At 46.5% G+C, this 27,361-nt stretch overlaps 1 protein-coding gene across 1 annotated transcript; it reads left to right on the forward strand.

Moving 5' to 3' along the window:
- Window positions 1-27,156, forward strand: LOC128278930 (uncharacterized). Its single transcript, XM_053017653.1, has 4 exons — window positions 1-124; window positions 24,179-24,778; window positions 24,878-26,258; window positions 26,349-27,156. The coding sequence occupies exons 1-4, from the start codon at window positions 1-3 to the stop codon at window positions 27,154-27,156; spliced, it is 2,913 nt and encodes a 970-aa protein (XP_052873613.1).
- Window positions 27,157-27,361: the final 205 nt, after the last annotated feature.

Below are 27,361 nucleotides of genomic sequence, written 5' to 3' on the forward strand. Positions count from 1 at the left end.
ATGTTTTCGAGGTTATGCAAAAATACCATCTTCCCGATGGGAGTCAATCAATCGCCGGCGACATCGTCGGTCACTGAACCGTCATCTTCTGCATCATCGTCGAGCAGAAGCGAGCAACAAGTTGGTAAGATAATCTACTATCTGATAATCTGGTTGCAAGATTTCCTGCAATTTAATTTAACTATCGCTTAAAATTGTTCATACTGTTTCATTTGTTTTATTTACATTACCCGTATAAATATTAGTATTACAATCGATGTTACTAACCGTGTTCCCTTCCACGGTTCTCGATCAACCTTCGATCGAAGCAAAGCACCTGTTGTTTAAAATCGTCCAACTGTGCCACTGGTAATTAAACCACGAATCATGCACAATTTCGTATGTTTCACGAGATAAGTTTCTTACGTACACGGCTGACACGATATAAATATTTCAACCGCTGCTGTCCGACGCTCCATGGTCCGATGTATCGGCGAGCGGTATGTTTTACACATTTGGATATTGATGTTGTCAGAATGCAATCCACAGCCAATGAGAACGTATAGATGATTTTTTTTCTTTTCCTTTTTGAGGGAAATGTATAAGGACTTAGAATTAATTCATGCGGTTTTCAATAGATCGCATTGCTCATTGAATGTCACATTTAAAAAAAAATGAAATATGGGTTTGACAGCTACCGTGTAAGTGTAACAAGTGTAAACAACACGTTTTTTACCCGACTGAAAATGCCGAGTTTTGCCCCTTATTAAACTGTGTTTAATGAAGAATTGGCAGCATTGCTCGTCACACGCAAAAAGACCTTGCATAAATCTTAGGAGTTGATCAAACGACAGTCTCCAAACGCATCAGTGCCATGCGAATGATGAGAAAAATGTCTTATTGGGTTCCACACGGGGACCACACATCGCAAAACCGGTCAAATCCTATCTCGAAAATGTCAGATGGAAACTGTTACCCGCCGTAATTACCAGATCTTGCTCCTTCACACTAGTTCCGTTGCATAAGCAACGATTTGGCGGCACAGCGTTTCACTTCTTACGAAAGTATTGAAAAATGGAGCTCTGATTGGATCGCTTCTAAAGATGAGGAGTTCTATCGACACTGAATCCGTGAATTACTTGAGAGATGGGAGAAAGTATTAGCTAACGACAAACAATGCTTTCATTAAAGTAGTCATATGTTTTGTTGTTGGAATTAGGCCACAATTGTGAAATAAAAATTCTATGAGTTAATTCAAAATCCTAATAGTAGGTTTCAATTTTACTAATGTAAATGAATTGTTTCTGAAAAAATACTGCGGTTTTCCGCTTGGTAGTGATCATAAATCTTTGCGATTGTGTCTGTTCGTGTCGCAGTTATCGTCTTGGGTTGTCCCAGCTCTTCCCTAACAACCGCTCTTGGTCATCGTTGACGAGTGAGGTTCTGTTTGACGTCATTGCAGCACGTTTCTATCAGGGTTGGTCGGTCGGCAGTAATCGGTCGCTCATTCGCAGGACAAACCACAGCTATTAGTCAGGGGTTCTGAGAAGAGTTCGTCAGTTAGCGGTTAATTCAGTTGGAAGTTGGTGAAAGCGCAACGAGGTTGTAAGAGCGCGTCGTCTCGCGTTCGGCTTGTTTGTCGTCGTCTAGAAGAAAGCTCACTAGAGTCCGACTGTCAAAGTTTCGAGGAAGCTATTATAGCATCAGTCCACCAGAAGCCGTGTTCGTCCGCGGAAGTCTTTGCCGATTGCTGCAATTCTTATAGCCATTGGATATTTGATGAACCCAGAAGAAAAAACGCAAAAACATCAGAGAGATACTGTCGACCTTCGATTTTTCTTGGTGTTTATCTCCCATGTCCTGCTGTCAACAGTTGCAAGCCTGGAATCTTAATTGATTTTCGTTGGAATGATGCTGAAAGAAGGCTAATGAGGATGATGTTGACCAAGAAATTTTAGATGAAATTGACCACGATAGAGAGAGAGAGAGAGACATGTCCAGTTGTTCTATTATGCGGCCATTTAGTTCTGCCATCACCATTAGGGTCCCTTGTAGATAGGGAAGGTACAAGGAGCATCTCCGTACCTATTGCGAGCATAGATCTTTCTCCAACTAGCCAACGAAGGAACGGGAATCACTCAGTAATTGTTGCAGCCTCCAGTTTTCGTTATGAGTGATGCGTACCTGCGAGAGCCGGAACTTCGACCAGTAGATCGATTTCACCCGGTGATAGGTGCAACACGCGGTACACACATTTTTCAACTGGTTTTTCTGCTCCAACATGGCGAACGAGCGAACTCTACCGACTACTCTTACGTTCGATCGGAAACGGTCTCGAAGCGGTGTTGCCGCAAAGGCTAGTTAATGGTTTACGTGAAATTACAACATAATTCCAGCCGCTCCATCATACGGCAAATGCAAAGGGGGTGGAATTCTGTTTTACTCAGCAGGAGGACCATAAATTTTAATGCGCATGCACATCCCATCCACCGCATTCTAATCTGCTTTGTTGTTGGGGTTTGCGATCGTGACATAGAAGCAGACGAGTAACGATGGGATTTTCGAACGGTTCCCCTAAGTAAGGTATAGTTACGAGGTAAGTTTGACCCGCGGGCCCAGTAATTGCTATAGTTTGCCATATTCCGTAGCTACAAGGATGATGATGATGCCTATGGATACATTCTTATAATGAAAAGAATGCGTCAAATGTTTTGACTGCTAGTTCTACGTCGATTGTCCGTTGATAACACCACGTGGATGTTGATTATACTCCGTATCGTTAGTGTTGCTTTCGGTGCACGATACCAATAACGACTCGTTACTGTAACTTATTATGCTGGCCTGAATAGATCAATAGGTATCACCGGGTTTTACACATATACACCATTACAAATTGAACACTATTGTGTAAAGTTATTTGCTAGTTTTAGGCGTCACTGTAAAGACAAATTGCGCAGATAATATTTGTTTATTTTTTTCTGTGAAAAGTTTTATTTCTGAAAGGATGATTTTACGGCAAATTCTGCCTTATATATTTCATAAGTCTACTAGCTGTTCCCGACGCGCGTTGCCACACCTCCTTTCATCCTCATTTCTCGATTATCCGGCGTTTCAAAGAACTTCCTGGTGACGTATCCGATCAGCTTTCCTTCTCATTTCCCATTACTTCTACTTTTCAGACGATCGAGCTTCCCGGTGATGTATTTGTTCAGTTTCCCTTTCCTCCTCGCGTTACTCCTCCGTTTCGGACGATCGGGGTTCCCGGTGACGTATTCGATCGGCTTTCTTTCCCGTTTCCTGTTGAATACATGTCAAAATTCACATCAGCTGAATTTAGCTCAAACTACTTGAAACCTATCCGAGTTTTACTGAAATTAACCTAGATTTTGTATGGGAGCCCCCCTTTATAAAGAGGTGAAGAGTTTCAAACATTCATCAGAACATTTCCTTTTCCCCAAAACTCCCGCCTGCAGTAGATTGGTTTGGCAGTAGCTTATTCAGTCGACCTATTTTTGAGTACATATTCGATTGTATCTGGTCGTATTTCGGTAATAGCAACTTGAATTTGGTTCTTGAGGTCGCCAGTAGTTACTCGATTGTTCGTGTAACATGAATATCGAAAGTGGCTATCGCTGTATGGCACGTAGCGCCGTCCTGTTGAAACAAATGCCGTCTTAGCTGCAATTTCGCCGAAAAATCAATCAGCCAAAAGCCGCACCAAACAGTCACTCGTTGTGGGTGCATTGGCTTCTCTTGCACGATTTGTGGCTTTTCCGAATCACAATCCATGACACCGAACCTTTCTATAGTTTCAAGTAGTAAAGGTCTCGATGTTGTCTCAAACACCCGCTTAAGATCCAAGAAGACAGCAACAGTCGGTCTATGCAGCATTTGGCAAGGACCATGATGTGCAGATTCGCAGGAATGCCCTGCTCGATATCCTGACTGCTCCTTGACAAGCAAATTATTCCCGTCCAGATACAGCTGGTTTTTCACAACAATTTCCAAAACCTTTTCAAGAATATTGAGCATGTTAATGGGGCGAAACTCGTCCTTATTAGTAGTACCAGTCACTTTGAGAATAGGGATAACTGTCGACTCCTTCCATGAGGCCGGGAAAATATCATTCTCCAAGTCCTGCAGTACTTGAGCATTTACTCTTCCTATTACGGCCGTGTCTCATACGAAATTTGTTCAAACTTGAACCTTTGACTTGTAATAATGATATTCCTTAGTTCCATTGGTTCAGGCATATCAGCAATTCCTTGATAAATAGTTTTAACGCTTTCAACAAAGAACTTGTTAAAACCCTCTGCAATTGAAGCTTTACAACAACTCCAGCTTTATCCTCTTTTAATTCGGCAGTATTCATTTATCAAAACAGTATAAACATACCAGTTTTCTGAAATGTTGGGTTAGTTCACTTCTAGTGATAGTAGATAGCTGGTATTACACTTATTCTGCACACCACTGCCTAGCGCGCTCATTTCTTGTATTGCTTCGTGGTCCATTTGTGACGTGGCTTGGGGTTTATCGACTTGCCTCTGGGACCCCACTCTTCACAGGAACCCCGCTGCGTAGTGGCTTCCTGAGAAGGAAAGAGCCACAAATGAGAAGAGAGCAGTGCGAGATGAAATCATTTGAAACAGGTACCTGGTACCAGAAGTAAGGAGAATTGTGTTTATTGCCGCGATTCAACTTCAACCAGCACTGCTATTGGTTCAGGTTGAGTTAGCGAAAGATAACGTTGTTCGCGTTGGATATAAATTAAAATTAAAAGTTCATACCACAACTACCTTTTGAATGGCGTGATGCGGTTAGGGTTTCTCGATCAACTTAAATTGATCAACGTTTACAATGCCGAGGAAGAACTGATGGTGTGTTTATTATTTGCTTCCTTGCAGCTTTTGTACGGATTGCTCTTTGTTTTTTTACCACTAGCTGCGTTGCGTATTCTGTACTGTCAGAAAAGAGTCTATTGAGAAACGTGTTAGAGTAGAAACGCATTTTTGTGTTTCGATAAATTTTCGCTCCATATTTTGAGTAATTTGTTTCTACCCACATGCCCTCATCATTCGTGCGTGCCTGCCTGCGTGTGTGAGAAGCTTACTTATGATTTTTTTAGTAAGTTAATCAACGAAGAAAGAAAACAACTCCCACAAAATTAACTGTAAGATTCCTCATACCGAGTGTAGGGGATGGACCATAGCCTGGCAGCGTTCCTGCACGATGCTCCACGATGGTAGAGAACAGTTCGGAGAACCATATAATCATAACTCACCATTACCCTCGCCACCGTCTCCGCGGACTGCGGACTCCAAACCAGAAACCAAAATATGGACATGTGGGATCCGTATGGGATTTCGGTCAAGTGGCACACGGTGGCAACAGGCAGTGGAAAAGCGACGCAGATAACGGTGGCGCTCCTTCACCTCACCTCTGTTTGTCAGCTCGAGCTCCCAATGCAATTTTAATTTTCGCAATACATCATCCGAATCCGGCGACTGGTGGCTAGAACGGGCACGGTCCCGATGTGGGAGCCTACAGTTTAAGTGGACAAAAAGAGGATACAGCCACGCAGGGAACCATCGGGAACAGCGACAGCGTCTGCAACATCTTCTGGTACCGTGCTTTCTGCGGGGCAGTAATAATCAACTTTTGCGCGAAGAAACTTCACGGAAAACCGTCCCAAATGCGGCTTTTCGAGGATTCTCGTCGATCGTGCGGGACTGATGCGGGGTTGGCAGATTTTTTAAATTTTATTTCTCTTTTGCTTGGCGTTTTTCGCCCTTCGGATGGGTCAGGATAATCGCCCCCGGCCCGGGATTGGAGACCGCCTTTGAGGCGCTGTACGTTAGTGGCAACCGGCCAGTAATGTCGGTCCAGGCCGCGGATGAGCCCGGTGGTTGATCGTGCCAAAATTGCTGCTTCCAAACGACGCTTGGAAGGCACAGGAATCCCCGGTGCCAGGGTAGCCAGTGTTTTAAGGCATTTTCCAGAACGAAAGCGATTGGGTCGGGCGACGGGCGACTCGATCTTGGGCGGAACAGTATCGTTCCCGGGCAAAGTGAAGGCAACATAGGGATGGTTCACCTTTGGTCATTTTTTTTTCTTCTACGCTTTCCGTTTTATGCTGATCGTCAAAATCACCGTTTTTGCTGGTGTAGGCATCCGGCCCGGGCGAAAGCCATAAATAATCGTTTTTTTGGGGTGTCTTCACTGCTCAGGTCGGCAGATCGTTGAGACGGCAGACAGGGGTAATTGCGAGTAACGTTTAATTTTATTTCGTTTCATTTTAATTTTCACCTTCACCTCGAAACCGGTGTACGGAGATGCCGCACAACGCGAGGATGAAAGGATAACAGCAACTCGACATCACACAGCATCAGCGGTGGTGGCAGCAACATCCGACCGTGAAATGATGGATAACGCAGGATGGATAAAAAGTGTATCAGATGAAGAAATGAAAGCGAGGTGCGGTCGCGAGTTGGTCACAAGCAGAGAGAGGGTAATACGCGTAAATGGTCACCAATGCTCACAAGGACCCTAACGCCAGGCTTGTTGAAGGTTCCCAATCAAATGAAAATAGTAGTGCAACGAAGAGTGTGATTTAAGGATCGAGGATGCGAGCCGTGATTACCTGTCTGGCATCCCGATCGACGCAGGGTTCGAAGGTCAGCGCATTTTAAATTCCACCCTAATGCGCACGATCCTCGCCATTTTGCGCCCAGGAAAGAGAGAGGTCCCGGCGGAAGGGTTGGGCTTTGGAGATTTCAGTAATAATGATCCGGTAATTTACGTGCATCCGAAACGGCCTTTTCTTATCGTGCGGTTCGTCCGAGGCGCGGGAAGCGATGCGTCCACGCAGTTCGCAGTCGTTAAACGTTACGGTCGGCTTTACCGGCGGATAGATGGATGGATGGCGGTTGTGATCGTTCGAGCTTAATCGGGGAATTCTACTGCAATTTCGAGCCGAGCAGTAGAACCTCCACACGAAGGAGGCCCAATTCCGGATGCCAAAAGATACAGTCGATGATGGTCGATGTGAGGCGGTTGTGGGCGAAGGCGAAGTAAACAAAACACCAAAACTCCTGCTTAATGCCACTTTTTATTGAAAGAGTCGAAACTGTGTGTTAAACGTGTCAGCGGGAGTAAGATTAAAATAAAACTCCTTTCCTTTGCTTGCCTTCTTGGCTTTGGTAGTTGTGGTGAACGAAATGATCGCACTGCGTTGTTGGCACGCTGACTTCTGGATTTTATTTAAAGTTTTTTTGTTATTGTTAGTTTGCCACTTTATCGCATTCCGCATCCGAGCGCCGATCCCGTATCAGATTCGTCATTTTTTCTGCTTGTTTGGTGCTTTACGGTAATTCTGGAAACTTCTCTACGCTAGCTGTGAGAATGAGTAAAAACTAAAAGCCAACAAGGGTACGGGGACTGTAACAACAGTCTTTGCGGTTGACTTTGTTTCTCAAGTCAACGGATCAACACATCCTGTTGGTAAAGTTCATGTCCCCACCGTTGATCACTTTCAAAAGATAGTAGAAAAGGGATCCAATGTGCATTCACAACATGTGCTGTGGAACCAAGCCGAGAAGCGAAATCACCCCGATGTGGAATGGTCTCAATTTATGGCCGACAGTTCCGTCGAATTCCATAAAGCTTCACGGTTTGCAACGTAAAACGATCTGTGCAAACGATCGAAACGATCGCAACCGTGCTTTTACTTTCGAGAAAGGAGGATTTTTTTTAAATTCTTTACTCAATTTTTTTAAAGACCCGATCGTAGCCATTAAAGAGGAAACGACTCAAACATACAAAGTTGGCAATATTTACCGAAATGTTGTGTGTAGTTTTAAGTTGCTGACATCACGTTAAGTCCACGAATCTAGTCTCCAAATGAACCTTTCCATGTATGACTTGGAGTAAGGAACGAACGTAAGAAACGTATAAGCACACTTTGTTCACTCCATGTCGAATAGATACGTTCGATGATAGGGTTTTCCTTTTCCTTCGGTCACAACTCCCAGCACTATTCAACAAACTTTTCAATCAAGCCTTCAGTTTGTTTTCTAGACCATGTCAAATTGAGTTGACCAATTGACGCAATAGGTTAAGGTGGCTGTAGTGTTAAGCCTTCACAATTAAATAGTTGTCTTTCTTTTACCCTCTTATCACTATCAATCAAACGTTACAATCAGTTTTTTATAATAATTATAAAAATAATCTATTTCCAATGCTTTCGTGGTGGTAATCAGACCATTACTTTACTTTTTTGTCAAAGACTAAGAAATCAAAGATGGTCGAAAGAAATTAAGTATAGAGGTAAAAAAGTGGCAATTTATCCAAAATGAAAGATGATTTCTAGGTCAACTGTTTATTTCTTCCTGTCATACGCGGTGGTAAGCAGCCCATCTCTTACTGGCGAAGACTTTCCTTGAGATCGTGAAGGGTAAGACAGAAGTTAACAAAAAATACCATCACTGTGTGGCCTTAGATTTCGTGCCATCAATCGTGTGGCAGCCACATCACATCATCGTGCTCGGTGCCGTGTAATATGCTGACACCGACAGCTGCTGCTGCGGAGATTCTACTGGGTGTGTGGTTTTGGGGTGCCAAGCTGGCCACTGTTCGGCTACCAGTATTACTTCTCCAATCGTCGTCTTCACAATATCGTTGATTATAAGTGCATGTGTGTCTGTATGTGGGGGCTCCGCTACATGGGAGTATCGTTATTCGTGCCGTTCCAGGCGTGTTAATGCTTCCTTTCGGATGGATCAACGCAAGGAATCATTATCCGCGGTCCGACGTATCCGTGCTTCGCTTCCAGGTCGTGCCATTTTTGGTGCTCTCTTCAGAAAATTATGCAAAACGATTGCAAACGAGCGGTTTTACTGTTTTCGGTTGGTGTGTTTTTTGTCTTCTTCGCTGAGCTCGTTGCGCATTCAGTGCCGCTGCCGCTGCCGCCGCTGGGCTGGGCACTCGTTGGGCAGTGCCCGTCCCGTGCTTCGGCGAGCCTCTCGCGAGTCTAACTGTCACGATGTGTCTCGGAATGTGCATCGACTGACGTGACCATCGGTTACTTCGCCCAAAGAATGCCACGTTCCCGCCCATACATTGTGGTACTGCGGGGCGTGGAACGCGAGTACGGATCTTCCACTCCCGTGTGTACGTGTGTACTCGCGGTCGCGGAGCGGGGTGCCATCGCGGGATGTGTGCCCTTGATTCGGATCATCATTACCGTAGCGGGATGATTGGCCGACGGGGAAACAACATAAAAAGTAACGAAAAGATCCGAAACGGCACCGAGCAGGTCGTGCCGGTCATTTCGTGTTATCTCGCGGGCGGCAAGAATTACGTGTCTCCGTGTCTCACCACTGCCAGTGCTCCTCCACTCTCCGGTCGGTTGCGGACCTATTTTAAGTCTAATTTTCTTTCGACGGGAAGCTCTGCAGATATCCGCCGAGCTTCTTCCTTCTTCGGCGGAACGATAAAACGTGGACTACCTTCTGCAGTTGCAGATCCGGTTGGTTGATGGCGGGGAGATTGGAAGGACGTCGAGTGTTTCGGGGGGAGTATGGCAACGGGGGGCTGGGTTCGGGTTGCGCCAAGAGCGCCGTGATTGTGGCAGATCGCTGACGATCAGTCGGCGATGCCGGTAAGCACTGGAGCCCGATCTTGGCCCAGCAGATGACGACGGCAACGACGATGATGATTATGATGATGACCGGCTGCCAGCGCCAGAGTCACGCATATCACGATCGAGCTATTAAATTCGATAGAGTGTATAATATTTTCCCGTTTGGTGCTCGTTGGTTCGCAGAAGTGATTCCGATTGGCCGTGGCCCTTTCTGGCTGTGTCTCCGGCGCGACCGGAGGTTCACGATTGTCAGCTGGGCCCCTGAGCCTAGGTGCGGGGTTTTGCGCAAACGCATCTTCGCGGACGGAGTTCACCGTGGTGTACGTCGCAGATGGATGGGAAGAAGTTCTTCGTTGGTAAACATGCATCGAAATCATAAAGATCGGCCACTGATTGGCGATGCCGCAACCCGGTTCCACTGCTGTACGCTGGCAAGGGCGTTGAACGCGAGATGAGCGATGCATTATGGGCTGGGCTGGGAGGGTAACGCTGCAGCAGTCGCGCCAGATCCGGGACTACGTCGGGCAAAAAACGGAGACGGAGAAAGGGAGACAGTGAGAAGCAATTCACATTCCACTGAAGTGAAGATGGTACCAAGCATCGGCCCAAACGACGGGACGTTCCTTTATGTTGCTTCCCTTCAGACGCGTCCCTTCCCATTCAAAAAGATCAAAGGAGAGGGCAGTCAAAGCGATTGTATGAAGATGTTCAAAGGCATATTCCATAATTTTGCAGTTGGTTAAAAAAACAAAAATCATAAATTTCAGTTCACTTCACTTCAGTCCGCTAATCGGTTTTGAGGTAAAAAGTGCAAAAAGTGATGTCGTGGCTGTCGGGAACGCACGGTACCTATCAAACTCGGTTTTCTGACAAAACTCACCAGCATAGTGCGTGTTGGAATGTAGATTAGCGATATGCTGAGAATCGAACTAAAAGTTTAAAGCATTACTTCCAGTCCCCCAGAGAGCCACCAGATGGGATAGAATTGGTCGAAGTTCTAAGCCAAACGCCATAATTGCACAACTCCTTTACATGCCCGCAAAGGTTCAACCAAAATGTGAGCAAAATGTTTGATAGGATCGACAGACTGTTCATGAGTTCGCAATTGTTAAACCGGTACAATTGCTTTCATGGTTGGTTCTTCTGAATTTTCTTCCGTTGAAGCCGCACATTTGTAATAGCCAAGGCGTCGGACGAGCGAAGAACTACCAGAATAATATTTGAGACCGCCACCCAACTTCGCTCAATGAACGAAAAAAGCCAATATTTATTGCATCAATCGTTCGATCGGCGTACCATAAATAACTGAAAACGCAACATGGCCAATCCCATCCGTTGCCAAATTCGCTCAACGATTTTAACACTTTCGGCACGACTTCAGCTTTACGACCGGAATTGGTAGTGCTATATAACGATAAATACAAGCGCTCGACCAGAACGGTTATCGGGAAAATACGGTAGCCGCCGTGAGCTAATAGCGAGAAATATGCTGCCGAATGGAAAGAGATAAAGTAACTAACCAACGGGACATTCTACCGGATATCATAATCTACATATGTTCGAAGCATTGGGAAGTAACCATCGACACTACCGAGTTGAGTCGAGTCGGGCCTGCTGTGTGTGGGTTTGTTAGATCCGAAATTGTAGCCGCCATCTAATGAGTTGTTAAATTATTGTGATTACGGTGATCATCGAGTCAGGAAACGTCCAAGGTGTGGTTTTGGTCAGCTTGTGGCTGGTCACTCCACGAACTTGGGGGGCCTTGTTTTTTATTTCCTGGTTTCCGGGGTTCTAGCCTCTCCCTAGGCATTCCGACACTGGCACGCAGAGGTTTTACTTACGAACTTTGTGTGCCGGAATGAAATAGAAATCAAACAAGGGCGTCAGGCTAGAAAGTGGCTTGTTATCGGCAGTCCGTTTTCGCGTCTGTAGGCAAGATCATTGCTGATCTCCACGTTGACATCAGAGAGGATCATGAAGAACAGGCTGGATGATATCCACCGATCGGCCCCGTCACTGAAGTTGTAGCTGTAGAACTTCACAGTTTGGTGGAGAAGTATCTCTAAGTTTCAATGAAAGTGAAAATCGTCAAGCCATTTTGTGCCCACTTTTTTGGCCATTCTCGTGGACCTAAAAGGTCATGAAACATCGGCGATAACGAACCAGTGGGCAGCAAAAGAAGCGCACCGACTCCTGAACATTTCCATCCAACAACTCTGTTATGAGCGGAGTTGGCCGTGCGCTGTGATGCAATGCCATTGCCATTTATTTATTTTATTTTTCTTCGGAACCGGTCTTCGCGCCCCCCCATATTTGGGAGGAATTTTAGTTTCGAAGCCGGCAAACGAATGCCACCGGTAGCGAGTGCTACAATTAATTACGTTTAAATTAAGCAACGAATAAATTAGTCGACGGCTGACAGAGGGCACACGCCTCACCACCACCACAGGGCCGATTTGATGCGTAGCGCAATGGTGTGCCTTTTTTAAAAATGGGAGACCAGAAAAGGGGAAACGCTCCGACACAGCATCGTTAGGGTGTTGGGCGTCTACTCCACTTGTGCCTGCGATCCGCTGGACGACCATTTCGAAAGGCGGAAAACATTTGTCACACCACGCCACACGGTGCACCGTCTCTGCACCGTCACATGATTTAGTTTATCGTCACAGGAATCTCGACACTTTGACCACACGAGCCGCCCCCCGGTTTGCACTGGATGTGGCCTGAAAGAAGCGGGATTGATGATCTTGGGGGGGGGATCATTGCACTTTGCCTCTACGTTTTTCTTGCTACCTATGCTCTAACATGCGTACAATGTGCAGAGCCAACCCTGAACGGTAGAAACGCGATACCAAGCCACAAACCGTGGCTATGTGCAGCGAATGGAAAAATGCTGTACCGCTACGCCTCATTGCTGCCTTTGTCGCTGGTGATTGATATAATTTATGGAGTTTATTTGAACAAGGCAAAATAATGTCAGCAATGTTGTCGATGAGCTCCTTTCGTGGCAACCGGACGATCGATCAAACGGTCGGCTGGCTGGCTGGCCGGCGACACCGGCAATCGTAAATTGTCTCACTCTGATGATCGTTCGCACGCGCAACGCGGAGAAATGGAAAAGCAGCAGATTCCGGAAAAATCAAACCTACGCGATATCGAAAGACTTGCCCACGAACCGCAAGCGACGAACCGGATCGACGGTACCGGCGTGGTGCTTGCGATCGTCGAAGAACGAACATTGAAATATGAAACAGGGTACCGTGTATTTCTGGCCGCTGCCAAGCCCTAGACTAGCTAGCCGCAAGATTCCACCTGATCCGCCGGGTCGCGTTAATTAAACGGTCTTCTGAACGGCAAGCAGCTATTCGAGGCTGCCGTGACGTACAATAAATCAACATTCGTCCCTCGTGAACCAGCAACATCGCACCGCCGTTGTGTCCGACGCGGTCCCTGGTAACGAGCTGAAGGGTTCCATCTTAATCATTATGAAATTAAGACCCACTTCAGTACGCACAACAACAAACAGACGGAGACGTGTGCTACGGCTCGGCCGCCGCTGTTAAATTGAAGCTAAGTTAAATAAATTCACCAGCGTCAACTCCAGCTTCGAAGCGGTGTGGTGTTTGCTCCACACTCATTGTTTGTTGGTGGCGGCCGGCACCCAAAATCGATTGGGTCGGAACCGTGCTGTGTAGGGACCGTGCTGGTTGTTGCATTGTTGTGCTTGTCCAACAGCTGCTGCTGCTGAAACAACTGGTTGGTGATTGAAAAATTAAACGCCCTCAGGAACGCGGCCCATGAATGGACACCGGCGTGGCTTTCGTTTCGTTTTCGTCCGAAATGTCGAACGAGGCTTCAGAACTTGCGCAACTCGAAAATGAGTTTCTTGTAGAACCGAACGACTCGAGTACCGGCGAGTTGAACAAAAAGGATGAAGGCGAAAAAGTAGTGGAAAAATCTAATCTCATCAGAACTGGATGAACAAGCACAAAACGGTCGTACGCGGTGGAACACGGCTTGGCTTTCTGGGTTTATCCGAGGCGTTCCGAGGGATTTTGCGCTCCAGGGACCAGGGATGAGAACGTTTTCGGCTCGTCCCGACAGAACGGGTTATGCTTCATTCGCCGCCGCCGCCGCCGCCGGCCGGTCGCACCGGTGAACGGATAACGGCAGACAGGTGGCGGAAAGCCTACTCTTCGGAATCTTTTGTTTTACTTCTCGTCTCCCTCACAGGCGATCTGTTCGGGGGCGAGAGTGGCGGTCGTCGTCGTTTCTTTTACCTTCTTCTCTAGACCGAGGCACCTTCGCTATGTTTTATGTTGCCATGTTTGGAATTCTACCGAGCGTCATGGGCCACGAGAGGGTGGACATGAAATGCGACAGATTAGGCAAGGCGGATAGAGATTTGAATTTTGTATCGCACACGTTACGATAAACTTTGTATCCGACCGCGATGGCGCATAGCAATTTTTTTTTAATTTGATTGTAAACATGCCAACGGTTCGCTCGAGTGATAGCTATTTCAGTGCAGGTAACAGGTAAGGTAAGGTTATGTTGTCTTGTAAAATAACTCTTGGCGACTCCCAGAACACATCTTTCATAAGCATCCCAGATCAGCATCAGCAGCATTTATGCACTTTATGCGACCATTTTTTGAGTTATTGAACTAGGCACTAAACTGTGATAAAAGTTTGCTGTAGGACGTGCAGTTATGACATTGTACATTGTGCAGGACGCGTACATTGATGTTGGTTTCATCCGACATGAAACCCCAAAGCGCTAGTGCAACAATGTGTTGTAATGGCTTGGATTTGGCTTGGACCAACGCCGGTTTGGTCGCACTTGCCCTTTTTGGGCGATCGGAGCAAGTGTTCAAACATAGATAGAGCAAATCCGCTTATCATTCGCCTATTCGCCGACTCAATCTGTTGATGCGCGCTGTTATGTTGACAACATAAAGTCGAGTTATCGCATCGTCTCTGCGCCTCTCGTCGGTCCGATCAAAACACGGCGGAGCGAGAAAGAGAGGGAAAAATGGGAGTGTGAGAGAGACAGAGAAGCACGAACGCTCTCGCGTATTCCGAGGAGGTATCTTTTTCACCCACTATACTATCGAAAGAAGAGAGCGCGACGAGCCGACCCGAGACCGTTCGAGATGACGACGGAGATGAGAAGAAACGAAACGAGCGAAACTCATGTAATCGGATACCTCCAAAAGGGACCGACGGCGACCAGCCGGCAGACCTGCCGAACGACCTGTGTGTCGGTGGCCGTCGACAACAACAACGATTCCGACGGTCGCGGGTTCCAACTGGCGGGTCCCGCAGCGTCAGTTTGTAGCAAATCTTTGCAGCGGGTGGTTTGTCGTGGCACCCGTTACACCACGAGACAGCTTACGCCGTGGGGGCCCCGGCTAATTGTGTTGCGAGCGAAGCGAAAAAACGCGTGTTAAAGCGTTCTCATCGTGCCGGTTCGTCGCTTTCACTCACGCTCACGATCAAACGGTTCGAGCACGGATCACAGAATCAATCTCATCCACCGGTCTGGAGTGATAGTGCTGAAGTTAGTGGATTGCGACAACAGTAAACCGTACCGAAATTGGCGGAATGTATAGGGAAACAATCGCTTCAAGTTCACATCCAAGAACACAGTCATCCGACCGTATCCTGGCACGCAAGCGTACGCGTTGAGCGTTTGCCTGTGGATGCTTCGCGGATGTTCCTGGACGAATCGGACCATTCTTAGAAGACCTTGAGCACCGCAACAGCAGGCCTCCCCCGAGACGAGAAGGGGCTTATTTGGTGCTCCGCGGCGGCGGCGGAAAGGAATTTCCGAAACCAACCGGGCGCACGCGCGCGAGAAAGCGGTTGAGGTCGAGATGGTGGCGGCAGAGGTTTAGGGGAAGATCGCTCGTCACGAGCTTCACACCAGCGCCGGCCTCGGCGTCTCCCGCCCAAAATGGTTTTCGAGATCGGGGCGGCTCAGTTCGGGGTCGGAATGGAAGATTAACGCAGAACGACCGAGCCCACCGGTTGGCAAGGAGCAGCAGCTTGCAGCGCATTCTTTTCGACTGGACCTGGGCCAATTGCACGGCAGGGAGTTTTGGGCCGTCCGTCCGCCCGATTGTGGTGGACTCGGTCTTCGCGGCATTTGCGCTCCAAGATTTTTTGCCTCTCACCACCACGGCGTAGTACCGCGGAATCCAATCGGAGCATCAATCGGAGTGATTGGAAGAATAATTGCGAAAAGTGAAAAGTAAAAGTCGTGGACGGCATCCTGGGGGCGGTGAAGGTGCGCTGAGCATGAACAGCGCTGCAACGCTGCGTGGAAGAAGTGTAAAACCCGTGAAATTGAAAATTGAACCGCGCAAAGGCGCGTGTACGCACTGGCACACGGCTCCTCCTCGGCGCGACAATCTCGAAACGACGGACGAAGGAACGAGGGAACAACAGCCACACCGTAGAAGGAACTGCGACCGAAGTGTGGTGAAAATAAACGAAAAGCAACATTTAATCAAAGCAAGGTTGAAAGAGGAGGACCGAAAAGCTTGTCCCATCCCCGCGCCAACCGCTCAGTGCTCGGTCCACGGTACATACGTATGATAAAGTGTCACCACGATCGACGCGGTGTGATAAGAATAAGACGTGCCAAGAATGCGTGGTGGTTGCCGAAGTGAATGAAATCGAATGAACGGTGCGCGCGCTATACACGCAAGCCGAGTGCATAGTTTAAATGTTTTGGAGCGTCCTTTTTTGTTGTTCTTCAATTGCTCCTGTTCCTGGTGGCCCCCCTCTGAACCGAGTCTGAACCCGGGCAGCTGGAGAGGAAGACATCTCGCGTAGTACGCGTTGACGTGCTGTCATGTTGGAATTGATAATTGAAGTGTTACCGTCAATCAAGCAAACGAGCCAAGCGGGCCCCCGGTCCGTGAGATTCCTTGTTGTGGTGCAGTTGAATCTTGTGGAGTTTGGACGCCGCCTCAAGAGTGACACCGTACCATTCCAGCCGGTATGCAAACTTTCCACTCACTTGGTCTTTTAGCACGGTTTAGCAATTAGAATTCAAAAGTAGGATAATAGTCAAAGTTGTCTAAATTTGCGCAAATACCTCTAGACTTTTAAAAACATAATCCATCGAATTTCATTCTATTGAGCTCTTCACAACAACTTCATAGCTTTCAAAATATCAACCACAACAGGCTATTGGAACGAGTTCTTGGCTTGATTTAGAGAAAGGTTATTCTGCTTATTTGTTTGCCGCCTGAACCAACTATCTCGTCCGTTATGGCTTGCCAAAAAATGCGGAATTGGCAGCAAGCAGATTTGGATGGCCAAAAGGGAGAGTAATTATAAAGTCAATAGTATTATCTGAACGAGTTGAATATAAACGGACACAGACCGGTTAGAATGAGTTGGAAATTTAAGTCTTTACGTAGGCAAAACTGCCAAATTTTGTTTGTGCCAGTTTTGCCAGTTACGAAAAACAACCCCAACAATAGATTCACAAACGGATACAAAAGGTTGGCCAACAGTTTCAAATTGATTTTTTCCATATTCCTTTTTAAAAAATCCAACCTAATGATCTAAAGCCAAGGTGCAGGATGATGGTGGAATTGAATATGGAAAGAAAGAGAATAGGAGAAAAGTGTCTTGAAGTCTAAACATTTCTGCTCATTCAGATCCACGTGCACTGGCGCCGTAGAATGATGAGGAAGATAGGAATGTGCATAGGGTTGGTTGTTGGCCAAATGAGACGTTTGCTGCATTCTGGACCGCTCTGAACGTTGTCTTAGATTACGTCGTTCGTGCAATGTGCATTTCGAGGGCAACGGGTCGGAAAAAGCTATCTCAGCCAACAAAAGATCGCTATCAGTTGGGTAGCTCAATAACTTATGATATTAACAATCAAGCGGATATTGTAAATATTATCAAAACATTTAAACTAGAGTAATCAAGTAGTACTTAGTTCCATTCAAAAAGTAACAGCAAACTATCAACTGGAATTTGTACACGGAAAAAGGCAGATTAATTTTACAATTTTTTAAGCCCTCACTAACGCATTTATCTGTACATCGAGTTAACACTAAAAAATGAACACTTTTGAAAGTTCATCTCTCGTTGATTGCGTGTTTTGCTTCTTTGCGTAACACAAATTTATGCACTTTGATGCTGACGCTAATCCACTTGACCGAGCCATTCTCATCAGGCTGGACAGGCTTTATTTTGTTTCCCAATGAGTTGCTGAATCTCCGAAACAAAACCTTGAGCACATTGTTTCGCTAATTAGTTTGTCTCAACACTGGACATTTGACAAAAGATAGCCATTGAAGTAAGAGGCTATAATGTTTTTCTTCCAATGGGAGTTACAGTCAAAAACAGATATTGCATTGTTTTCTGAAGCGAACATATTTCCGGGCAAAACCAAAACAAGATGACCGTTGAATTGTTTCACCAATGTTAGGTTTATACCAGCGAAAAATGAGCGAAACGTTTGCTTTCGCTTTTATTTGCGCATCAAACCGTGGACCATCGCAGTATAATGAATGGTTCTTCACCGAGAAGAAGGAGTGCCTCCCAGCTGCGAGCGGAATGTTGAGAATTTCGGACCGTCGTAGAGTGTCAACGAACGGACCGGCCGGAATCGTCGAAAGGGGCACGTGTTAAGTGAAGTTACAGCACTTCGAAACAAGTGTACAAGGCAAAGCGAGCGATAGGACGTACGGCCAAAGAGATCTTACAAGCCGATACGCTTCATTAAAAAATCAGCGTGGAAGCCGCCTTTTGACCGCAAGAAATATTCAAAAGCGGCACGCGAATTGCACATAATTCTTTCCGAGTGCTGCCGAGAGAAGTTTGTCGAACCAAATCGCACCAAATGGCTGGGCGTAATCGAACCAGGGCTAGAATAGTCAATGTTAACCTTCCCAAGCACCCAACACTCCTTACACCCGACTCAATCACAGCAGCTCTCGCGGTACTGAGAACTATGGGGAACCTATAGTTTTAAATAAGGTGTTGTTAAACTCTCGTTTCGTTCTGCTAACCGTAACAGCGGCAACGCCTTTGCGCAAAATAGCAACGCTGTCAAAGGATTATGCGTTTTGGCGCGAAAAGGTACCTATAAACTGGTGGATCTATCTCTAACGGCGCAACTGCGAGAGTGCTTCGATTTCCGATCACATTGTGGTACAAGGCATTATTGGGTGAAGGTTCCGCAATAGTGCGTTGAGTCCCTTATAGTATAAACATAGCTAATGGTGGATTCAGGCCCTTTTTAGTGTTCCTAACATGGAACCATTACTAGGTTCAGCTCCTACACCTTCACCATACATTTGAAAACTTCTTCCAATAACGAACGATCGTCTGCCAACTATAAATGGTGTTGTGCAAATGTATCGGACGTGTACTGCAAACACGTCTCGGAGGCCACAGAAAGCACAATACCTCAAACTGGTTTTGAGAAACATCGGATAAAATTTTGCTCTGTAGATACGACAGGGTTGAGGCTCTCCGTAGTGTCCTTCTTCGTGGCGAACGGTGCGATATCAGTGTGTAGCGGGGTGTTAATGAGTGCATTAATTTGACAAACAAAAAGAAATAAACAAACCCGCGACAATGGGGGCAGTTAACGGGCTGTGGTTGGCCAGTCAATGGCAGTCAGAACCCTACCCTACCGAAAGGTCTGTTTCTGGGCGCAACACAGTCGGAGAAACAGAAACAGCACCACAACGCAGGAAAAAGGGAGCCCCTCCTGATCTCCGATGGATCAGCCGATGGAGGCGCATACAGGCTCAGGTTTCATAATGTCGATTTTCCATAAATTAACATGCACATTAGATACGGCTTTTTATGATTGGCCGGCTCATTGCTGGCGCGATTTATTGTGGTCGCTGCTGGTCCACCGCTGGGATCAGTTAGCTGCAGGCACTGTTTCTGCTCTCGCACACACACACACACACACACACACACGCACACACACGACACCCTCTATTGCCTTTCCAATCCCTTTTCGTAAGCGGGGCTGTGAAACTGTTTTGGTATTTTGCCAAGCACACGGGCGGTGTGTAATCAACTTCACTGGTGCGGTATGCGCTTCGGAGGATGAAAGCTGTTGTTGATGGCGTAGCGGACGCCATAGCATGATGTGTGGACTTTCCGATATGAACTTTACGGACCCGCGAACTCTCTTCACCGAAGGTAGACTTTTAGTACGCGCGGTCTGCAGCTAGCGGAAAACCGAACGTCTCTGGAATGCTAGAAATCCTTTACAGCTGGGTTATACCTAGTGCTACAGTAAGCAAAGTAGCAAAAGCAAACTGTTGGAGGAAAACAGAGCGGCCAGACTTGCAATACAAACGCTGAAGGTGGGTTATCGAAAAGGTTAAAGGGCCGTACGATTGGGGAGGTGGTTGTTCGAATCTGAGACTCGCACCAGTGGCGAATATTACAGACAAACAGATCAACTACAGACAAACAATTGATCTTCTGACGAACTCGCTTAACACTGAATCAGTATCACTAATATAATTGATAAGTATTAGAGTTATTAGTATTAGTTTATTACCTTAGCATTACTCGGCTGTGCACAGTTGATAAATTAATTTTACTTTTACCTTTTTCACCCACGTCTTTATAGCCAATTCGTTGATATTTCGTCTTCACTAGTTACCGTAAATTACAAGTTGCTTTGAAAAAAGTCAAACTATCAGGGTTTCAAAATATATCTTTATAAATGTTATAACCAATACCACCATTGGTGTTACCTATAAACGAAATATCAGTTCCAATTGGTAAACATTTATTACTAGGCTGCTCATTGAATTCGGAGCCTCGGCAACAGAGAGCGCTGCTACGAGCCTGATTTATTTTGTGATATTGGTACACTCTTCAAATGAACGTATATGAAGTTTCATTTCAATCGGTCACTTTATTTTTTTTTACAAGCCATTTAGTATCGACATGTCACAGTATTTTTTTACAATGGAAAAAATCAAGTATGTGCAGTGATTTAATTTTTATTTTTGAAAGGTTTAAACGCAAAGGAGATTTATGAACGAATGTTGAAAGTGTATAAGGACTCTTTGCCTTCAATTAGATGGTTCAAAGAGGGGATTCTGAGCTTAAACATGGTCGTAGTAGCCTTTAAAACGATCCATGTCAAAAACGTAAAAAATCAGACACAACATCGGAAATCGTAAAACAATACACGATATCGTTTTCGAAAATCGTCCAATCACTAATAGAAATTAAGTACAAGACCTAACCAACTCATTGAGCAGTATAACCAATATTTTGACTGATGTTTTGGGTTCGAGAAAGCTGTTGAAAAATGGGTGCCGCGTTCGCTAAAAATGGAACAATGCAGAGCAATTTGAAAATGGCAAAAATCCATGAATTAAAGTTCGAATTGTTGAAGTATCCACCCTATTCACCAGGTTTGGCCCTTAGCGACTTTCATCTGTTTTCAAACCTAAAAAAATCCTGCGCGGAAAGCGGTTTTCATCAAATGATGACGTCATAGCAGCTGTAAAGAATACTGTGACGTGAAAAAAATACTGTCGATACTAAAAGGCTTGTAAAAAAAAAGTAAGTGACCGATTGAAATGAAACTTTTCATACGTTCATTTGGCTAGTGTACCAATATGACAAAAAAAAATTAGACTCGTAGCAGTTATCGTATCGTAGCCCTCTGTTATCGAGGCTCCGAATTTTATGAGCAACCTAGTATTGGACGTTTGGCGGGTCCAAAACAAACACTTTTCTCGGTATGTTTGTTAGGTATTTAATGTTCTTTGAATGTTCCTCTATGGTTTCTACTAATGTTCCGTGTTATTGATGTGTTTAGAACTTTACAATAACAACAATGTTTGTATGTTAGTATTCAATGTTCCTTTTTAATCCCGGTACCATTGGCCGCGTCTTATATATTGAAGAGCGCTTATACAAAACGAAATAAAACAAAATGGCTTGCGTGCTTGAGACACATTATCGTTAGCGAACAATTGGTCCCCAATGTACTTTCTTCCCGGATGCCAGATGGTTAATGCCAACAAAATAATGTTATTTTGTTTTTGGATGTTTTGTTTTGGTGTCGTAAGCCTTTGCCGGTATTTCAATGAGTACTACTTGACTCCCGACACCGAGTGGGGAAGCTGTTCGTAGTTGTCTGCAAAGTGTAGACTGAACTACTCCAAACGGTAGGGTCAACGATTCCGAAGCCAAAGCACAATCAACCGAGGCCCAGTTCCGCTCGTTCGGCGTGATTGGATTCCACTGAATTTAGCGGCTGGATTGCTAAGATAGCACAAATCTAAGGCAAGTGACAGGTGAAAATCACGTTCCGTGTGGTGCATCAATTTGCATCCATTGGAATGGTCCCCTGTCTGTATGCATTTACCAGCACGGCTTACGAACGCAATCGAATGGAGCACTGGAGGAGATGGCAGACACCGATACTAACGATGCCAACACTCCCAGCCGGCCGCCACTCCACAGAGCGAGAGGCAGAAACATGATTGCACATTCATTTGTGGAATGGAACCATCCGCCCCAAGGAGATCCTGTCCATGCGACTAGCGACAGTGGCACGAATGGAATCGTTCACGTTTATATTAAAATCAAATTTGCCGAGTGCCTTGGTTGGGTTGGGCGTGCGTACTTATTCGATACCGTATAGCCACCACCTGAGGCACGGTTTTTGGCACGATGCAGAGTTTGCAGCATACCAGACAAACGGAGATAAGGCAGGTTGACTATTGAATGGAGATTCTTCCGACAACGTGGACAATCTTCATGCGCTATATTGCACACAAACTATTCCCTCGCATGGCCAGAACAAGAGGTCAACGGTCGACAGGAATCAAGCCGATCTCCAGGACGATGTATCGCTCAATAATGGAATTCAATTAAAAATCATGCGTCCGATTGGGTCGGGGATTCGAACAGTCTCAATGTTTGCGTTTCAGATGTGGCATTCCGGAATGGAGATTATGGACGGATAGCCGGAAAGGTGGACAGCCTCTGACCCCGTTCACTTCGCCTTTATGATGGGTATTTAATGTTTCTTGTAGCAGACACCTAACGGCTGGTCGGCTTGGTCTAGACATCGGTTTGGCCTTTTGGGTCAGCTAGCTGGGAAGATGGGACATCAAACCTCACCTGCAGCTGAAATCTCCATGAAATCTCTGACACTTCTGTGGTGGGCAAAAAGGCAGGACAGGAAGCGGTTTTAGGTTAATTAGTTATTGTGCGAGTTATGAATAATTGAACATCGACACGCACTCGTGCCTAGAAATGATGATGGAGGCCATAGCAACGAAGCGCCTCTCGTAACTTTTACCGTCAATGTTATTATGGCAGAAAAAATGGGAACGAGAAGTATTGGGAAGTCGTCGGACGTCGGAGTCGCGGTGGGAAAACGCTAGACCGCCTTTTCCGTCATTGTTTCGCGTGTTTGCGGAAGAAAATGAAAGCAACATGATGTCAATTGTGCGAGATGCACTTCACACATTCGCTTCAATTGTGTATCGGACCTTTTTTACGAGGTAACGAACTTGTCGCTGGCTACGACAATAACATCGGCTCGGCATCGTCTCGTGCTCGTGGTGGGAATTGGGCAACGGATACCAACCGTTTCATGTTCCCGACGACTTTCCGGCCGTTTGAGGTTAAGTTTCACTCGTTTTTCTTATGAATCGATTGCCGAGGGTAGAGAAAAGACCATCAGACTAAAAGTCTGTCTGACCAAACAGTGTGTCTTACAAATGTTTGATGTTTTACAAATAATAAAGCTAATTTTGTGGGTGTTGAAGGTTAATCGTTACATAATTATCATCGCCGTATGGACTTTTTTCGACGCCCTAAAATAACACGATCGCTCTTGTACGACGTTTATCGAACCTTAACAATGTTGTAGGTTGTTAAGGGGCTCAGATCAATCGTGAATCAAATACTATACTACGGCTTTAACATCAAAATGCCGTTACTCATACCTGCGGGCCACAACTGATCGACGTTTTAATGACGATGCAATCAATATCAACACCATGTATCATAAGCCGACATACCCTGAACCGTCCTGTTGCCCAAAGGACTGTAATCTCATACAGAAGTACTACATGTTGGGTGGCCGGACGATTTTCGTTAAATCTGGCGAAATCTCTTCAACCACCGAGCAGCCGTACTGAAAGGCGGCCACAAATCTCGTCAACTCGCTTGCAATCCTCGTGCATCGTCAGTTTCCACTGCATAATAATGTGTGCAACGTTATGGTGCATTCGGGTTGCGGTGATGGTAACAGTTCCTGCGATTGCACGAGCAAGCTGCTAATCGATGACAATTGCACAGCCAGTGTACCGTAACTAGTATCTATTGGACGTAACTAGTTGTAAAATCAACAGATCGGTATCTCTCCGCAAAGGAAGCTGCATATAGCGAACGCAAAAGAAATGCCCAATGGTTGGGATTCATTCACTCTTTGGATGCACGCTAGAACAACCATGTGGTCGTAGTTTGCCCGCCAGCTTATCCGAGCTCTTGTTTGTTCATTCTTGTTTTACAGATGCTGCCCGTCCGGAAACGGTAACATCCCAAACAGCCAGCCAGCAAGGGGACACCTCGGGCAGGCCGCCAGTGCTACTATCGGCGAACGCTGTCGGAGGTTCCGTTTCGGTCGTTGCGGCGGCCATCGTTGCCGATCGTCGCCGGCATCGTCAGCAGCAGCAGCTGCTCGGGGGACGCAATCTTCCATCACTGCCGGTTCTGCCAGCAAGATCTCGTGATCCGATAAGGGCTCAGGAACCACCGCCACCGTACTGGGCGCACTACGCACACCGACCGGTTCCAACAGTCTCAGTGGCAGCCGGTAGCGTTGCGGGACCGAGCGTGGGAAGAAGCGGTGGAGCGGCTGGTCCTGTTGGTGGGCACAACTCAGTTTCGACCACCGACGATAGCGACACCAGCAATGACAGACCTCACTACGGTAGATCAGCGTTCGGTGAGAGCTCTTCTGCTAGTGGAAGTCGCGGCGGTGCTGGAGATGATGACGGTACTGTCCCGAGCATTGCAGCCCATGTTGTCCACGAACATGACGGAGGCGGAACACGACATCGTTACAACGTGCCCCATCAGCAGCGGCAACGTATGAAGGAACATTTGCTAAGTAAGTATCCTAGAGACTAGTTGGCTCCGAGCAGAGTCCGGACGACTATGTTGACGAATTATCGATCATATCGTCTCTACGTTTGCGCCCACTCCACAGGTCAGGATGCATTTTGCCCGGATTTGGTGCGTAACTGTAAGAACATTGCCACCAAGTCGTCGGACCGTCAATCATCGCCCGCACCAGGAGAGTACGCCGAGATCGTCGATCTGAGTCGAAGTCTCGTCACGAAAGTTGCTATCCATTCCGGTGCATCTACTTCGACCATTTCGACCGGCGCCGATGCACATGATCTTCACGTTGAAACGAATTCCGTCACAGCTGGCCAATCGGTGCTAATAGCTACCTCTGATCAAAGTGCCTGCACGGTGCGCGGTGCTACTATGGGTCAAAACTTGAGTATTCGTAGACCAAAGATTTCACTGACATGGGTATTGAGAGAACAGTCTCGAGAAGGTGCATCTTCCGGAAGTGGACAGACTCATCATAATGAGCAACAGCAGCCCCACCAAGGGACCATCGTTGTACTACCAAGCACTCGGAAGTCTTCATCAACCGGATCGGCACTGACAGCAGCCGAAAAGGTTGCCCAGAACGTCTCTGGGTCTGCTGGGGTCCAACCGGTGTTAGCAAGCAATAGACCGAGCAATGTAAATGGTGAAGAAAGCAGTATCGTAGGACAACCTAATGGGACAGCTCTCGGCGGCCACAGTCACCATCACCATCACGTGATCGTGCGTAAGAAATTACGAACCCGCAGCAAAGAGCAAATGTTTAGCGAGAAATACGTCAGCGACAACAACCTTTCCGAGTACCACAGCGACAAACTGCGTACTGTTGCTTCGTTCGCTAACGACTATGTAACAGCCCCTTCGGTCAGTGGTGGTTCCACCAACATTTACCGTAAGAGCAACCGGAAGAACAGCGATCGGTTGAAGAAAAAGGACCGCTTCTTGTTGTACTCGAACGGTAGCACGGTCGACGCTGGTGTTGCGCATCACAACAATAATAACCAGCATGCGGTTAACCTCAACAAGGACACAGTGCATGGTGAAGGACATGCGAAGGATAAGTTGGCCGATACACTGAAGAATACGCATTCTGAACCGTCCCTTTATACAACGGTATCGGAACCTTCCGCTTCGACCAAACAGCGGCACCATCGACATCATCACCGACGTCGTCGAGAACGCTATCGGTCGCAGCGATTCGGTTATGAAATAAACAATGTGGATGAGTTCCTGTCTAAATGTTCCCTTTCTTCGCCTGGAAATATACCGGTGGTGCTTTCATCGGCGGCCACGTTGTACCAGACACGGCCGGGCAGCTATCAGATTGAAATACCGCTCCCGTTGGGAATGGTGGTGAACGCAGTCTTCAAGAACCAAAACTGGCTATATGTCCAGACGCCGCATGCCGAAGAGGGCTACGTGGCGTACGATACCTGCTTACCGCTTGGTATATTGCCTTCAAACCAAAGGTGGGAGGGATGTTTTCTAACGTAGATGTATGTTGCTCCATTTGCTCCATTTTTTATTTGACTATATTCTTTCGTCATCACCTTTCGCAGAGCCACGTCCAGCTCGAAGCCCACACCTTGCTGGGAATCGAATAAAGATGTGTTTCCGAAACTATGCGGTAATCTTACCGACAGTGAGAAAGAGATTCAGCAGCTACGCGGTGGTACGCGATCAGAAGGACGCCGCACACCTCGGCTGAAGCGAAGCAGTGCCAACAGTCGAAGTGCGGCTTCGATTACGACTTGCAACAGCGAACGAGACCTCGACTCGCTGTATCTCAGAACGGTTGCTTCCAACTTGCCCAAGGTGGCTGATGGTCAGGCACAGTACGCACAGCTTAAGCTAACGACGAAGGTGTTACACTCGGTAGCACCATCGATGAAGTCGGAAAAAACTCTGGCGATCGAGCAGCTCGAGAAAATGATCTGCTCAGGAAGTGGAGATTATGTGCATTTGCTGAAACAACAGCAACAGCAGCTGCTTCACAAACAGTACCAGTATCTACAGCAGATCCGTCAGCAACAGATCGCCAGGGGCCTGGACCGGGGCTCCCAAATCGTCAGCGGGAGTAATCATCTACGCATTGCGCTCGGTGGTTCCGCAAACCTTGCGTCGAATGGTGTGCCGGTTACAGCTTGCTCATCGGCGGCCGCTGTGCGGCAAACTCTGCTCGCCATTACCGATAACTACTGTTCGGAAGCCCTAAATGTCCAAAAGGGTGATGTCGTGACGCTACTCGCCTGCAAGGAGTATCAAGAAAAGGGCTTAAAGAATTACAAACAATGGTTTTTTGTGCGCACTCGAGACGGTCACGAAGGCTATATTCCGGCAGAAGCAGCTGGTCATGGGTTTCTCTAAGTGCGTGTTGTCGCTGATAAGGACCTTTGGAGGCATGAATATTATGAAGTGTGTGTATCATGTAGTTGTGTTTTATATAGCGTAAGCGTTACTGTTTAACCAAATGATATTTAAAATAAAAGTGACATTAGAAAGTTATATGATTATTTGCCAAAGCATGATGTTTTTAACAAGAAAGATTTAAAAACTCTGCTTCCTGATTAGA

This window comes from Anopheles cruzii, chromosome 2, assembly GCF_943734635.1.
Source record: "Anopheles cruzii chromosome 2, idAnoCruzAS_RS32_06, whole genome shotgun sequence".
NCBI lineage: Eukaryota > Metazoa > Arthropoda > Insecta > Diptera > Culicidae > Anopheles > Anopheles cruzii.

Excerpts from the sequence above, each read along its gene's own strand:
- LOC128278930 (XM_053017653.1), top strand. The coding sequence starts at position 1 with ATGTTTTCGAGGTTATGCAAAAATACCATCTTCCCGATGGGAGTCAAT. Across the intron at positions 125-24,178 it reads CAGAAGCGAGCAACAAGTTG|ATGCTGCCCGTCCGGAAACG; the intron begins GTAAGATAATCT and ends CTTGTTTTACAG. Across the intron at positions 26,259-26,348 it reads ATATTGCCTTCAAACCAAAG|AGCCACGTCCAGCTCGAAGC; the intron begins GTGGGAGGGATG and ends CACCTTTCGCAG.